The sequence below is a fragment of the Physella acuta genome, unplaced genomic scaffold (assembly GCF_028476545.2).
Source record: "Physella acuta isolate Inbredline_101_S28 unplaced genomic scaffold, ASM2847654v3 ptg000260l, whole genome shotgun sequence".
NCBI classification, from domain to species: domain Eukaryota; kingdom Metazoa; phylum Mollusca; class Gastropoda; family Physidae; genus Physella; species Physella acuta.
In genome coordinates this window covers 327,744-344,470 of record NW_026731779.1, presented here as the reverse complement: position 1 = coordinate 344,470, position 16,727 = coordinate 327,744, and the positions used below count along the sequence as shown (strand labels likewise).

The 16,727-nt window shown below is 34.1% G+C and overlaps 2 protein-coding genes across 2 annotated transcripts; both read left to right on the top strand.

The window, feature by feature from the left end:
- The first annotated feature begins 454 nt into the window (after window positions 1-454).
- Window positions 455-9,760, top strand: LOC131938961 (microcephalin). The gene is made up of 13 exons (XM_059297211.1): window positions 455-517; window positions 2,614-2,680; window positions 2,833-3,037; window positions 3,335-3,440; window positions 3,602-3,784; window positions 4,104-4,197; window positions 4,342-4,422; window positions 4,568-6,392; window positions 6,934-7,096; window positions 7,339-7,416; window positions 7,573-7,713; window positions 7,878-7,965; window positions 8,436-9,760. The coding sequence occupies exons 2-13, from the start codon at window positions 2,656-2,658 to the stop codon at window positions 8,525-8,527; spliced, it is 3,081 nt and encodes a 1,026-aa protein (XP_059153194.1). The 5' UTR covers window positions 455-517; window positions 2,614-2,655; the 3' UTR covers window positions 8,528-9,760.
- Window positions 9,761-14,608: 4,848 nt separating this feature from the next.
- LOC131938960 (recQ-mediated genome instability protein 2-like) lies at window positions 14,609-16,004 on the top strand. The gene is made up of 4 exons (XM_059297210.1): window positions 14,609-14,795; window positions 15,270-15,369; window positions 15,779-15,795; window positions 15,837-16,004. Exons 1-4 carry the CDS (start codon window positions 14,631-14,633, stop codon window positions 16,002-16,004), a joined length of 450 nt encoding a protein of 149 aa, XP_059153193.1. The 5' UTR covers window positions 14,609-14,630.
- Window positions 16,005-16,727: the final 723 nt, after the last annotated feature.

Genomic DNA, 16,727 nt, shown 5'->3' with positions numbered 1-16,727 from the left:
AATTATAACATTTTTATAGTAAATTGGACGCCCGATCTGAATATATAATTTTGCCGGCTGTAAAATACTTTTTTCGTGTTAAAAAATCATTTGAAACTTTTAAATCTATTATTTTTAGCATTAAATTATATTTTACAGCGGGCAAAGTCATATCATCTTAAAGGGCGTCCATTCTACTTTCTATATTAGTTTTTAGTGTAATCGTATGTATTATGGTATCGGATCTCCGAGCGTTGGCGCAACCCGACCAAATTTTTTTGCGCGCAGTACGTTTTTTTCGGCTCATTTAGAATACCTAATTAAAGTTAAAATATTAGTTGGTGTATTTAAAAATGCCATTAACCTACACACAAAAAGTAACACCTTTAAATAGTTTGATTTGTATAAAATATGAAATATCAACAGGCACTACAAATATGATTTCTTGTTTTTAACTTTCGAACTTCCGAAAACAATCCAAGCGCTAGATTTGGTGTGCCGTAACAATACCTTTTTATTTTACCTGTATCTTTTTGAAGTAAGTTACACATGAAGCTAATAATCATTTCGTAATAATTCATATTAAAGTAGTCTAACAAGATCTATTATTGAGTAGCTAGATCTAGTTAAACTCTGAATTATCTTGATTATTTTTAAATCTATCCAACAATGTCGGATTTCGACAATGAGTCTTGTCCCCTGCCTCAGCTGTCTTAGTGTCTACACTACAGACTCGTCAGTCAGTACACTACACAAGTGGTTTGTTCCCTTAGCCTCAGTAGTCAGTCCAACTAGTGCTAGATCCAGTCTAGACTAAGTCAAGTCACTAATAATACTAATATACAGTGTAGATCTATTCTAGATCTAGGTCTCTATCAGGCTCAGCTGCTGAGATTGAGGCAGCTAAAAAATGAACAAAATACCTGTAGTACTGTAAGCCAGAGAAAGTGGTTTTCTGTGTGTCATAGTGAGTAGTAGTCTATTCTGAGAAATTTTCAATATTAAAAAAAAGGAAGGAATAGTTTCTTTTTACTTTCTCGTATATATATGAAGTATAGAGAAAGTCTTGTAATCGTGAAAAAAAAATCGAGATTTTTGCAAATCTCGACGTTTTAGGGCCTCCTTGAGTCGGAAAAACATTGTTTTGCAATCTTGTCCGTGTGTGTGTGTGTAAACATGATAACTTGAGTACCGTTACAGCTAGTTTGATGAAATTTCATATATACCTAAGTATTATTATTATAACAAAATCGTAGATTTAGTAGAACCGTATCAATTTTTGAGCAATCTCCGATAACCGGAAGTGGAACTTTTTCTACTTTAAATTTTTCAAAAGCCTATAACTTGAGTAATATTTCAGATAGATAAATGAAATTTCACATGTAAGTAAACGTTCTAATTCTCTGCCTTCTATCAAATTTTGAGTAATATCCGTCGACCGGAAGTAGTAATTTTTTACGCTATTTCCGATTTCTAAAAAAAAACTCATATGGATTTATAAAGTACTAATAATATCCCGCATATTTTATTTGGCGTTCACTTGGTGTGCAATTCTTTTTTTTGACGAGATTCTATTCTATTATAAAAAGTTTAAGTAATTAAAAATGGATTAAAAATATTGTCTATGTCCCGAGTTGCCATCCCCCGTAGTGTTATATTAGAATATTCGAGAAAGTTTAGGGGAGATCACTCCCGGTTTATTAGTATTTGTTATTGGAAAAATGATATAACTGTACATTAAATAGGCAAATAGGCCTAATTATAATAATATGAAGAAAAATGAAAAAACTTGGCTAAACCCAATTGGAAAAGAAATGCCAACGCGCAAATCATGAGGATGGTTTGGACTCACCTTTTAAAAATAACTAACATCACCAGACAGGCATTAGATTTGGAATCATCAAAGAATGAAGAAAGTAGGTGAGCCAAATCAAACTTGGAAAAGATTAGCTGTCAGTGAAGCAGATGCACCTGGAATGTCATGGACCCAAATTGGAAAAATGGGCCAAAATTGAGTAGAATGAATAGGTGTGATGGTGTCCCTATGCACTACAAAGGGGTCCTTAGGGATGATGGTTGTGGTGGTGGAGAAAAATCCAATTTTAACCCAAAAAAGGTTGAACAATTATTTGTCATGTGTTAAAAAGCAACTAAATAATCCAAAATTGTTGTACTACATTACTTAAAATAAAAAATGTAAGCAATTTTTTTATTTTTTATATTGCTATAAACTAAAAGCACACATCTGCTCATATCTATGTGTAACTATAATAACGCTTTTTTAAATAACTTTAGGACTAGTATTATTTTTGGTTTAGCAAAATAGCATCATGCTTCTGTTTGTTTTTATTTCTTCAAATTTCTCCTTTTTACTGTTTACATAATTGTTTGGCAGGGGTATGCATGCCTGCAATCATCACCGAGTGAAAAGGTTTAAAATTTTATTTACGGCACAGATGTGTCATGACTTAAAATAATTAAAAAATTTAATAAAGTTATGAAACCTGTTATTCAATCTGTGTTCAGCACTCCTGACAACATCATCAACAACAGTTTTACAGAAATTCTTACTTAACTAAATCTTTCTTTAAGTTCATCAGAAAAAAACCAATCAACTTCTATCTTTCATTTTAGGTATCTGTATTCACTGGATGACTACAACTTTGTTTTTCTTACATGGAGATAAATTCAATTCTGAAAGGTTGGACTATATTAAATTTTGTGAATAAGCTGTTAGGCCTAAATTTCATTGTTATTGTTATTTTTCATTTCTTATTTAGTAAGGTATGCATAGGACAAAAAAAATCACTATTTTCATTGTCACCTATTTTTATTTGTGCTCTAATTTCACAGATGTTGTGGCCTATGTCGAAGTCCGCAGTAATAATGACAACAGAAGCGCAGCTGTTAGTCAAAAGCTACTACAGCTTGGGGCAACAGTGCAGCCAACATTTAGCGATGATGTGACACATGTTGTTTTCAAGGAGGGTTTAAAGCGGACATGGATCAAGGCTCAGAAACGGAACATTCCTGTTGTTTCTGTTTCCTGGTTAAACAGGTTGGCTGACCAATTTTTGTGTCAATGGTTGTCTAAATGGCTATCCTGTAGATGCTATGTGTGTCTGTGCAAAATGTTGATCAATGTGTATTGATTTAATTTATTCATAAATTGATAAAATATGGGAATATGGTAAACCTATAAGCTTATTTTATAGCTGTAGCATTTAATGTTATCAGAAGATTTGAATGCGATAGAGTTACACGCTTATTTGTTAACTGGAGCATCTAATGATCTAATGTGTGAATGTGTTAGACTAATAAGCTCCATATACAATATGTGTCAAATGTACTTCAGCTGTCTGGAGAACAGGATGCGCATGTCTGAAAAGGAGTTCCCTGCCTTGTTACCAGAGATTAAAGACAGTCCACTTCCTTGTTTTAAGCCTGCTCCTAGATGGAAGGTAAATGCCTATTGTAAAGCATTACTATTCATATTGTACATTTTAACTTATTACAATGTAAGTGTTAGTCATTTGTTTTTTGCACTAATTTATGACAATATACATGTTTTATTTGCTGCACTAACTTATGACAATATACATGTTTTATTTTCTGTGACCAGAAAATGAAATCCATGCAGCCATGTGATTTTGATGAAGAACTAGCACGCAGTGCAGAGAGAGGAGAGAAACGTCGCAAGCGTGAATTGATGGCCAATAGGTTTAAATTAGCTGAAGATTCCACCCCAACCTTGTCCCTTAATCCTCCAATCCTAGCTTTGGAAACCCAGGCCAGGTCTCCACATGTAAGTCTCTATAGAGAAATGTTTGTTATTAAAGAAATTGTGTTGTAAGCGCAATGGTCATCTCTCTTTACTAATGTACCAACTGTAGCTGCATAGTCTAAAGTTTTTTTTGATTCATCTTCTCTGGAGAACCCTCAATATTTTTTGTTGAATGTATTTTTGATGCCATCTATTATTATACTGTTAATTTTTTTTCTATTTAAAGTTTTTTATTTCAAAGTGAAATATATATTGATGTTTTATATGTATTTTAATAATAAGTGTTACTTAAATTGTACAACTGATGCAATTTATAAACTGTGTGTCTGCATTACTATAGGTGTCGTCCCTCTTAAACATAACTTCACCAATACCTGATACACCTCCAAGCCTAAAAGACCGCTATGAAAAAATGGTGAGAGAGCAGAAGCTAGGTAAGAGCAAATAGTTATTACTTCATTGGTTAAAAGCATGCAATCAGTAATCCTGCTTTTATATAACTTTGGATTCTTGGTTATTGACATTTATATTTAGTAATAAAACAATTATTAATTATTTTTTTATTAAATGTTCGTCAGTACTCAGTTCAGATGATGTGGAGTCTCCACTTATTACTCCTAAAACATTCAAAGAAAAACCTTTACAAAGACGACTGTTTGGTAAGATAACACTATATAAGTTAGTTTTAAATATTTTATTCTATTTTACATAGCTTAAGTTAACGATTTTAATTGATTACCATATTGAGAATTTAAAATTAATCTTAAATGATTTTCTACCCTACTTGTTATCTAATTTTTACAGAGAAATTTGCTAGTATGAGCAGTAGTTCAATGGAAAGTAGCGATGATGACATGTCCGGGATTGTTTCTGGGCTTCTCAAAAGACTGGATTCTAGAAATAACAGCCCATCTTGTGTGGACCAAAATATCTCATCTCCCAAATTAACCCCCAATTTAACACACGGAGCTAGGGCTAACATTTCATCTACCAATACAAACTCTAATTTAATACAAGGGACTAAGCCTCATCATTCATCTCCCAAATTAAACCCTAATTTAATTCAGGGGGTTTCTGCAGAGGATGATGACACTGCTGACAGTATCTGGCAGTGTAAATTTTGTACCAGCCCTGAAGGTTTTGTTTTGTCGCCTTCTCGTAAAGGGGAGGAGCAACGTTCCCACAGTCCAGTAGCTGGTTGTAAAGCTGACGAGAGATGGGGCACTGAAAGCCCTAGACCTGTGCTGTCACCCCAGGGCTTCAACATTGAAACCCCTGAGATCAACAAATCTTTGAAAGGTTTGAATCTTTCTCTCAAGAAGAAAAACAGCCTGTCTGTGGCTAAGCATCATGATGGTGCATCAACTAACCACAATGAAAATGATGAAAATTTAAAAGAGTCTGTTAGGGATGAAACAGTTCCTAAAGATGCAAGTGTATCAAAAATTAAACCACAAGAAATAGTTCGAGAAAGGAGACAGTCGAGGCGTGTGTCTGTTGTTAGGAAGCTGGACAACTCTGATTCAAAAGCTACGTCCAGTCTCCCACTAAAGTCAAATGAAATCAACTGTCCCACCGCCTCACCACCCCCACAACCAGATTTTAAACCTAAGGTAACAAAGAAAAGAAACTTGCTGTCAGCTAAACAGCTTGCTGATGCTCTTTTAGCTCCAAAAGAAACTGATAATGATAAAGCTCAAAAAACAACAGAAATCGATGCTAGTAAAAATACAAGTGGTAAACCTCAAGGCAATGTTAAAAAACACAGAAAAAGTGCCAAAGCTGATGCAGATTTTCTGTTTGGGTTAACTGAGACTAAAAGTGCAGCAACCAAAGTTCAGGAAAGACGGAGAAGTCAGAGGTTAAGCTCAGTGCAGCCTGCCACACCTACCAAACACTGTGATGGTCCTACTGAACTCCCAGCTACTACTGCAGCAGAGAAAGCTAACTCTAAAACCAGGAAGTTGTCCCATCCCCATACCACTAGTGTGTCATGTGATCAGTCTGCCACACCTACCAAACACTCTGATCCTGCAGAAACCAGTACCTCTACCACAGCAGAGAAAAACAACGCTAAAACCCGCAAGTTTTCCCGTCCACATACCACAAGTGTATCATGTGATCAGTCTGCTACATTAAACGATTTATCAAAAAATGATACATTAGGCACGTCCATGTCGGTCATGTACGATAATGAAACTTCAGTGCGAGGTAAAAGAAAATCAGTTTCTTCAAGGCGAAGCATTGATGACTTTTCTCTGAGTAAAACTGATAAGTTTAAACACCAGCACAAGCCTGTGTTAAAGGGAATAACAGAACAAGATTTAGTGACAGAAAATACTTCCACTACTTCCAAGACAAAACCAACACACAGTAAAGCTTACCTAAAAAGAAACAGATCTACAAGTTCATCTGATGCATGCCGTGAGTCAAAGCCTTCTTTCAAGAAGTCAAAAGGTAAACAGTCCACCTCCAGCGAAGATGGCAACAACAGTCAGTTGTCTGATAGCCACATGTCTGATGAGGCTCCGGCTAGTCTGCGACATGCACGCTCACTGGTGATGGAGCAGTCCATGATAACTGGCCTCAAGAGTCAATACTCACTTGTGTTGACCAGTCTTCATAGAGGGTAATATTACCTGTCTTGTCTAGTTGGTTGTGTCATTGGTTTGTGTTTTCTTCATAGAGGGTAATATTGCCTGACTTGTCTAGTTGGTTGTTTCATTGTGTTGTCTTCATAGAGGGTAATATTGCCTGACTTGTCTAGTTGGTTGTTTCATTGTGTTGTCTTCATAGAGGGTAATATTGCCTGACTTGTCTAGTTGGTTGTTTCATTGTGTTGTCTTCATAGAGGGTAATATTGCCTGTCTTGTCTAGTTGGTTGTGTCATTGGTTTGTGTTGTCTTCATTGAGGGTAATACTTTCTCACTTATCTAGTTTGTTCTTTCGCTTTCATTATTTGGTATGTTTTATTTTATTTTTGTAATTAGTTTTGAATAAAGATTTTAGAACAAAATCCATTTAATAATTTTTAAAAAGCCAATAGAGCAATGAAAGCCTGTGATGTAAATATAAGTTAAAGGCGGGACAAAACAGAAATTAAGTTCAATACATGTAATCTTTTTTATACATTAATACTAACAATAAGAATATATTTATGTCCTTTTTAGGGAACAAGAATTGGTATATTCCGTAGTGAAAAAGTTGGGTGCCTTTCAAATGACAAACAATGTTGATGCTACAACCACCCATGTTGTGTGTGGGGATGCTAGGAGGACTTTGAATGTCATACACTGTGTGGCCAGAGGCTGCTGGCTACTGAGGAAAGAATGGGTTGGTGCTGGTTCTTGCTTACATTTTAGTTAAAAGCACAATTTTTTTGGCACTGATTTTTTTTATAATTAGCAAAAAGAACTAAATCTAGTAATACTAGTACTCTTAATACTTCAAATGTAAATTAAGTCTTTTATTTTTCACCTAACAGTTTTAGTGTTTTGAGTGGGTGAAGTAATGTTTTATATATAATTTTTATAGTTTTTTATATAATTTAGTCCCATTTACTTATTTTGTTTAAGGTTCTTGAATCTCTAGAGGCTAGAGAGTGGCTGCTAGAAGAAAATTATGAAATGGAACAAGAGTTTCCTGCAGCTAAGGTTGTTGTTTTTTTTCATGTTTTTTTTTAATATACATTTTTAATATGCTTATCAAATCCTTAAGGAAAATAAAACTTTTGTTAAGATTCAGCTATGAATGTATTGGTCTGCGACTGGTTAAAATAATGTTGGTTAAAAGTGAATGTTTTTTTTTAGATATCTCGGTGTGAACGTCAAGCAATAGGTGCAGGCTACAAGCTGGGGATATTTACGAAAACAGGGCCTGTGTATGTTTCAAAGGACTCAACACCAGCCAGACAGGAACTGGTCCAGCTAATTAGACTTTGTGGTGGTCAGGTGAGTACATTGTAGCAAGATCCTTTTGTCATTGCTTATCTACATCATTTTGTCAACTGTGATGTTCAGGCGAGTAAGTTTTTTTTTTTATTTCATTACCTACATTGCGGCATCTAAGTCCATGTTTAATACATCTGTAAAAATTGTATTTTGTTTATTTCTAGGTAACTGGGTCAAAGTCACGAGCATTTGTTTTTGTTGGGGACAAGCACAGTCCTGACAGAGTGGTCATCAGGCCTACCTGGATTTTAGGTAAGGATTGATTGTGGTACAACTTATATTTATGATTAAAATACAAGCGTCATTAAACAATTAATTAGTACAGTAACAGTGTGAGACTGCTTTAACTGCGATTAAAAAAAATAGATAAAACATTGAGTTCTTGTCTAAAGAAAATTTCCTAATATTTTTTTCCTTGTCTGGTTACATCCCTGATTTATCACTTACAAACTGTGATTTCAATTTGGTGCTTACCATAAATAGGATTTTCTTTGTATGTGTTGCTTGTACTGAAACTGATAAGCAGTAATGTTTTTTAATAAGTACATTCAGAGCAGTACCATTTTATTAATAAATTAACTTCAATGATGCAATAATCACCAGCTTTTTAATGCGACATCCTTGGTATTATTTGTTTTTTGTTTCCTTAATGTTCTGATGAATGTATCCTATTACATACATCTATTGTTAAGCCTTTTAAAACACTTCTCTCTGGTTATCAGATAGCATAATGAAGCTGAAGCTGTTAGACATGACAGACTACATTGTGACACCACCACCATCTTCACTGAGAGAAACAAGTCCAGAGTTCTAAACTATTGAGTGGTACTGGTGGACAATTGTTTACTGAATTATGACTGTGTTACAGGGAAATGCCTTCACAATTTGTTTTAAAGATAATTTAAATGATGAATATGTTATAAAAATGGAACAATCTAGTATGTCTACAGATGTAGCTACATTTATTTTACTATTTTATAATTATCCATTTGTAAAAAAAATGGTTTTATACATTTTTTAATCATTTAGCTGAATGTGAACACATTCTTCCAAGAACAAATAATAATTCTGGTATTATGCTTGTTATACACATCTACTTAAGATTTACATTACACATTATAGTCATGATACACTATCTTTTACGTCCAAAGGTGCTAAGTTGAAGTCTGTAGTGCTGAGACCTACACCATCTCATAAAGATTCTTATGTCTGTGTAGTGCTATGACCTAAACCACCTCATGTGTTCACAATGTTATGTCTATGATGCAATGATCCACACCACCTCAAGATTTATATCGTTGTATCACAATGTTCAGTATACAAAAATATGTTCTATAAACCAGTGTGTTCAATATACAAAAAGATACTGTTCTATAAACCACCGGAAGTTCATACCTTGTCTTTCTAACATCCTAAATATATTTTTGTGATGTCAGTGTCACCTTCCTTATTCTTGAAATGTCATGCTTTAGATTTTACGATTAAATTATTTATTTTGCATTTACTGGTTTGTATGTTTTGGAAAGTGCCTTGGTAAGTTGATATTAAAATACACAGAAGTATTAAAAATACATGAAACAGTAAACGACTACATGTTATGATGTTATAGCTAGAACAAAGAAAAACAAATCTGTTATTTATGGAAATAGTTTACATTTTACTTGTTTCTAAGATTTCATTTGAATATAATGGTTAACCAATGTTCATGATTGCTTGTTATTAATGCTTATATTAGTGACATCTCATCTAGTGTTTTATTTTATATTTTAATGACGCTGTCAATTTTCTAAAAGTTTGAAATAAGCAGAGATTGTTGGTGAAATCTGATTAGTCCTCTCTTTGCCATTCAATTACTTGCTTTGTTTCACCTAGTCAACAACTATTTGAAATATGCAAATTTATTTTCACTGTCTTAGGTAAACTTGAAAGTCTTAAAGTCTTAACTCAAACAATGATTTGACTGTGAATTTGATGATTTTTTAATACCTTTGTATGATCTGAATTTTAATAATTAATTTTTTTTTTTTTTTGTGAAAACATTTTTGTGCTGGATCTGATAAATGACATGTTGAAAGTAAAGATCTGTTTATTTATCAGGTGATATGCTATACTGACACTTTTTGTACACAATCTCATAAGGTTTTGTTGCTATTTGTGCCTGATATGATCAATCTTTTTACTAAATGAACAAAATTTACTTTGTGTGCCTTTTCAAACAGTTGAAATTATAAATAATGTCAGCTCAGTGCTTGTTTTTACTGGATTCTATGTAGCCTTTTTTAAACTTTTGAAGACTGAATCTTTTCACTGTACTTTATTATTATTCATTGTTTTTATAGAGCATTATAACATTGAGTTCTACTGGCAAAATTAAAATTGATTTTTGAAGTGAAAAACCAATTAGAATGAAATTCATTGTTGACATTAAACCACAATAGTGTTCAGTTTTGTGCAGTAAATACTTAAAAGTTTACTTATCACAATTTGTTACATAAGGTTTTGTTTACTTTGATACTTAACCCTTTATTTAACCTAAAATCTGTTACTTAAATTTCAATCTTATTTTAATATAATTTGACATATATGATGTCAGATATGTTAATGTGTTGATCATAGTGAGCATTTTTTTTTTTTTACTTTTTTATCAAATTGTACACACTTTTTTTATACATCTCTCAAACTTAACTAATGATTTTCAACCACTCTAATTGATCCTCTACCTGCAAAATTAAACAACAGACACAAAATTGTATGCTCAGCAAAAAGCTTGCCCTATAAGTCAGCATGGGCCTTGTACATTTTCATGTTGTTTTTACTGTGCCTTATCAAATATTATGCACTTTTTCCAGTACATTAGCTGGGGTCTTTTATTATAATTATTATATTTTAAATATACACGTATAATTTAAACTGGCAATAGTTATAACATTTTAATATATGTAAAACCAAGTCTATGATGTCAGTTAAGTAAAGCAGTTTAGTTTTATGTTAAAAATTTAATGTTATGTTTAGGAATGTGTTTTGAACATGTCTTAAATTAATTGTTAATGAAATTTTTTAAGCCACTGTTCTTTAAACAATCAAAATATGTCATAATATCCACATTGTACATAAGCTACCTAATATTAGGTAAAGCATTTAGAGTTTTGGTGAAGTTGTGTTTTTAACAACATGGACAAAGGGAAGTGGTGGGTTATGTAAATTCTGTATTGCATATTTTTGATCAATCAAAAAAAGTCTTAATAAATAAAAAAGACAAGTTTTATTTTTGTTTGTTTTATTTTATTAAATCATAGGTGAACAGGTGTTAAAAAATAAATTCAGGAAAACTTTTCAACAGGAGTAGATATTTTAAAAAAAACTTAAGCAATATTGAAATAAAGGTTTTAAATTGATGAAACAAGCTGACATAATTTTAGTTTACCTGCTATAAGTTAAAACAAAGTCAACGTTTTTGTTGAATTTTTAAATATCAGAAAGTGCTGAACTTTACATTAATTAACAGGAAAAGATTATCAAATTTGTTTGAGTTAAGAAAAAATATTAATTTAAATTTACTTTCAAATGACTGCGAAATAGAATAGATGACAGGTTCGGGGGAGGTAGGGGGTGAAATAATGAGCATTTGACTGGGAGTGAAGGTAGAAAATTAAACATTGAACAATATTAATCAAGTTACAACAACTAATGTAAGTGTAAAGATGCTAGATCTCACTGAGAACGGTGGAAAGGAATGATATGACGATTATAACGAGGATCGCACACAATATTATAGTTAATAAAATAGCATGCCTTTATTTGCCATTTGCAGACAACTTCAGTGGAGTTAAAAACATGTGACGCCGCACTTTTGCATTTTTAAAACATGATGTTAGTAGTTACTTTAAATTTTATGCATAGGTTTTTATTGTTAAACTTGATTAACGAATCTAATGTTTTAACCCGAATTAGTTAACAATTTTCAATTATTTCTCAGCAGTTATTATGCAAAGAGCTAGCAAACACTACAGAGAGGTAACTATGCAAAGGTTAACAACTCAATTAATATTTCGGCAAAATTAATTTTGCTCGATTATATCCCTTTAACAAATAAACCAAAACAACACAAATGATTGAACCGGAAGTAAAATTGTAGGCCCAACAAATCGAGGTTGCTGAACTCTAAAAAAATGTTTTGAGTAGTCGGACTTGACCCCGAATTTTAGATTCCAGTTCTAGTGAAGTCACAATAAAAGTTTTACTGTGAGTGAGCATAGAGAAATTATGATAAGGCCCTAGATCTATGAGTCTATGAGGATAATTTTTTAGAAAATTTAGAATCGACCCTACCACATTTATTCATTTATTAAATTATTTTTAGCCTAATAATTTAAATCCCTGGCTTAACCAGTCGCCGGCGGGCTAGTTCTAATCTATTAGCTAGCAGAGGCGTAGCGACCCTTCCCGGCGCCCGGGGACAAACTTTTCGATTTGCACCCCCCTCAAGATTTTGCTTTACACCCCCCCCCCCCTTTCAAACTTTCGATTTGCAGCCCCCCCCCTCAAGATTTTGATTTGCACCCCCCTCGACCTTTCAATTTATTTTTCCAACCCATTTTGGCGCCCCCTAAGGTCGGCGCCCGGGGACATATGTCCCCCCCCTCGCTACGCTACTGCTAGCTAGATATAGATCTAGTAGCTAGAGATGATCTAGATTTCTAGATCTACTTCAAACTTCATCAAAATGATCATTGTTCATAGTTGGCCCAACTATTAGTTGGGTGTCGGCTTGTTTGAGTTGGTAAAGCTCATCGTTGCTAAACCGAAAAGTCGAGTTCGAACCCTCTGGCAGATGAGGCTCAATAGCTGGGGACAGCAACTCCTGAGAGACAACTTCAAAATTAAACAACTGCTGCCTTGTAGTTTGTTCTTGGTTGGACAAAGGCTATGGAAGCAAATCCAAAAAGAAAAGCAGGCTGAAATGGGAGAACGGCCTATATTATATGGTGCATAACATGTTGGCACGTACCGTATCCATATATTGTGTTGGAGGGAATCTCTTTCAACACTAAAAATTAAGAACGCAGAAGATAACCATAGTTCATAGTTGTATTTATTTTAAAATTTGAACAAAACATAAACTCAAAACAATAATAATTTATGAAATTTTAGGATGATATTTAGAATTGACCATCTGAATCCCGGACAGATTGTGCCTCTCTCCCTCCCTCCCCCCCCCCCCCCCCCCGGTGTGGCCTCAACCAAACAGCGGGGTTGTTTCTTTAAGTCAAATATAAACTCAAAACAATGATATTTGAATAAATACAGAATTTGGGTTATTGCCAAATAGCAAATGCAGAGATATGCACAAAGTTTTTTTTACTGTCACAGGTTCAACTCCCAACCCTCAGCCTGGGATCAATTAGTTTTTCAAATTACACCCAGCAATTTTATCTTCTCCAACTGTCACACTTTGACACCTACGCTGAGCAAGCTGATTGCACAATAGCTGTGTAGGCCCTTATGTATATTGTTTCATATCCACCTGCCCTTTCAATCTAAAGGCTGTAAACAAAGCGTAACATAAACCAGGAAACAAGCCTATTTCCAATAAGTGGTTTTATTACATGAAAAAAAAAGTTCAGCTCATCAAAATAACCCTTCACCATACATAATAAAAAATAGGAAGAAAATGCACATACAGTTGAGTAAGTATAACCACATAATTCCCTAATATCTTGACTAACAATGAATAACCAGATTCCACATTTCCCTGTCTCAATACATTGGCCTCTAGTCCATCTATAACACATGCATCCTCTGCTCAGTATCAACCTGACTACTGTTTGGGGCGGTGACCTAACTTGATCCTGTCATTAGGTATCTCATTACAAGGTTTTTCAAATTTAAGTAAAAGGTCACTGTTCAGATCAGGGCTCTCTCCCATTCACCCCTATCTGGTCACCCCAGGTCAAATACCAGGCAACTATAATAAGACAGTTGACACATGCACACACATAAAGTTAGTCCATGAAATCAGGAATTGGGTGCATAATAGAAAACTGTAAAGTTCTTGTCATTCAATTTTAATCATTTAATGCCTGTACAAGTATTGACTATTGAGCAGATAACTTATTTATTTCACCATACAACATGGTAGTCAATAGCAGAGTTTCTTCCAGGCATCTCTTCGGGGGGCCCCCCGAAAATTTTTTACCGCCCCCCCCCCCCCCGAACGAAATGAAATTTATATATTTATATAGAAAATATATACTTTTAACAGTGTCTGCCCCCCCCCCCCCCCCCCAAAGAAAGTCTACCGCCCCCCCCAAAAATTTCAAGTGCCCCCCCGGAGAAAAAAGTCTGGAAGAAACACTGGTCAATAGCTTACTCTCCCTCTGTATTTAGTGTAGAGTGTAGGGGTAATTTCTGTTAGAATTAGCATCAGATTTTATTGTGAATGTAACTTCACTGGAAAATTTCATTTTGTTAAAGGTTCTGAAGACCATGTCAATGTTATTAAAGTTACCTTCACAAAAGATTCTTTTTTTTGAACAGATTTTAATGTGACACTTTTGGAAAGTTTCATTTTGTTAAAGGTTCTGAAGACCATGTCAACATTATTGAAGTTACCTTCACAAAAGATGCTAGCCAAGTACCTCAAGCACTGTAGTGAACAGCGTGAAGACAAATCTAGCTTACTCTCAATAGCTTACTCTCCCTCTGTATTTAGTGTAGAGTGTAGGGGTAATTTCTGTTAGAATTAGCATCAGATTTTATTGTGAATGTAACTTCACTGGAAAATTTCATTTTGTTAAAGGTTCTGAAGACCATGTCAATGTTATTAAAGTTACCTTCACAAAAGATTCTATTTTTTGAACAGATTTTATTGTGACACTTAACTGGAAAGTTTCATTTTGTTAAAGGTTCTGAAGACCATGTCAACATTATTGAAGTTACCTTCACAAAAGATGCTAGCCAAGTACCTCAAGCACTGTAGTGAACAGCGTGAAGACAAATCTAGCGCCACCTGGCAATGCCAGCTCCCAAACCTAAGTTTTCCTGTGTCTGCTTCCATCTGGATCCAGGGGGTAGTTGTTGATGTAAGTAGTTTCAAACTTGCTTTATGGCTAGTGGAGATTGATATTGATTAGAGCATTGCTAAGAGAAATAAAATATCTGAGCTGTTGCAGTCAATTGACAACTTAAGCAGCCCATTAGTTGTTTAGCTTTTACAATCTATTTTAGTACACAAGCAGTTTTAAGTACTAATTTAAGCACAATCTTATATTTTATGCTGCATATCACAACATATTGTTTCATGCTGCTTATTACAATATTATTTTATGCTGCCTATTGCACATAATAAAGATTAAAAAGCTTACCTAAGTAAGTATTTTTTAATGTGCTGAGATAACCATGTGCTGTTAAAATTATTGGTACCAAAACAAATATACTAAGTTTTTGATCTTTCTACTTCTGTAATTTATCTTTTGTAAGATTATAACTAAGGTTGTATTTCACTATATATCTCTGTTGTAAGATTATAACTAAGGTTATATTTCACTATATATCAGATAAAGAACTCTGGTAGTACAGTGGTTGTGGATGATGGAACTGGAACTGTAACGCTGGTACAGTGTGATAGTGCAGCTTCTAAAGTAATGACTAAAAAAGGTACAGACCTACAGTTTTGTTTGTAGTACATATGAACTTCACTTTTTCTGCCCAATGGATCCCCTAGGTCTAAAGAGGAATCTTTACTTCTGGTCAAATTAAACCATCAAAGTTTTGGTTGACTGTGATACTCAGTGATATCCAGAAATACAAATATCAAACTATCACTGTAATTTTGTCTCAACAGACTTTTCAGTATTCTTTATTGATTTTTTAAGAGCATTAAACCTGCTTTGCTCAAAAATTGGTATTTATACTTAGTAGTTTTTTTAACTACTCAGTCAACATTATATTGCTTTACTTGTTTCAGTTATTTCTCTTTGATTATGAATACCTTGATTCAAATGTGTTCAGATGAAGTAAGTTCTGTACTAGATTCTATACCTTACAAAGTGCCTGTTTGTTTCAGGGATGTACATCATGGCTGTGTGAAATAAGTTCTGTCCTACATTCTCTACCTTACAAAGTGGCTGTTTGTTTCAGGGATGTATATCATGGCTGTGGGGTCACTAGAGACTGGTGGTGAGCAGCCAACTGTCAAACCTATCAAACTTCAGGACTTGAGTGAGTTGGATGATGTTGATGCCTTGTGGCCTTTAGAGGTTCTGCACCAGATCAACTTTCTCAATGGATAAAGTTTACTGGCCAGCATAGCTGGGACATGAAGTAAGTCAACCCTTTGTTTGGTCTTTTGTTGTTTTAGCTACTGAAATAAGTCTTATAATGTCTTCAAAATGGGATACGGTAGGGGATTCAATAAGAACAATGAGGAGATTAATTTTGAAAGATAACTTCATTGAGGTAAAATTGAAGAGACAGAAGTGAAGAGTTGGAGACATTTGTTAGCTCTATAAAATAATAAGGCATGAAAGTCACTAATCATAGGTTAGAATTAGTTTTTGTAGCAATGGCTAATAATAATTGTTTGGTTGGGTTAGGGGATGTCCAGCCATAGTGTTACCCTTCCCTTTTTTGTTAATAGTGACTAAAGTGTTTCTAACATGGTTTATATGGGACGGCGAGGCTTAGTGGTAGAGCACTAGAATGCTAGCTTGAAAGTCTTTGGGTTCAAATCAGTAGAACGTTCATGAGTCCACCCAGCTCTGATAGGTATCTAACTCCTGTTCGGGAAACAAAGGCGGCTGGGCATAATGCTGAACACATAATCCCTTTGCTTGCAGAGATTATTAAAACAGGTGAACTCTACTTTATCTGCCCCATGTGTCTTGGGCATAAACGGAATAAGATGATGAACAAGATTTATGAAAGAGACAGGCTGTATCAAGAAAAAATATATATCATCTCTACTGCTCTTGTTTAATTATTTTAGGAAAATTTACAGAATGATGTTAATTTTT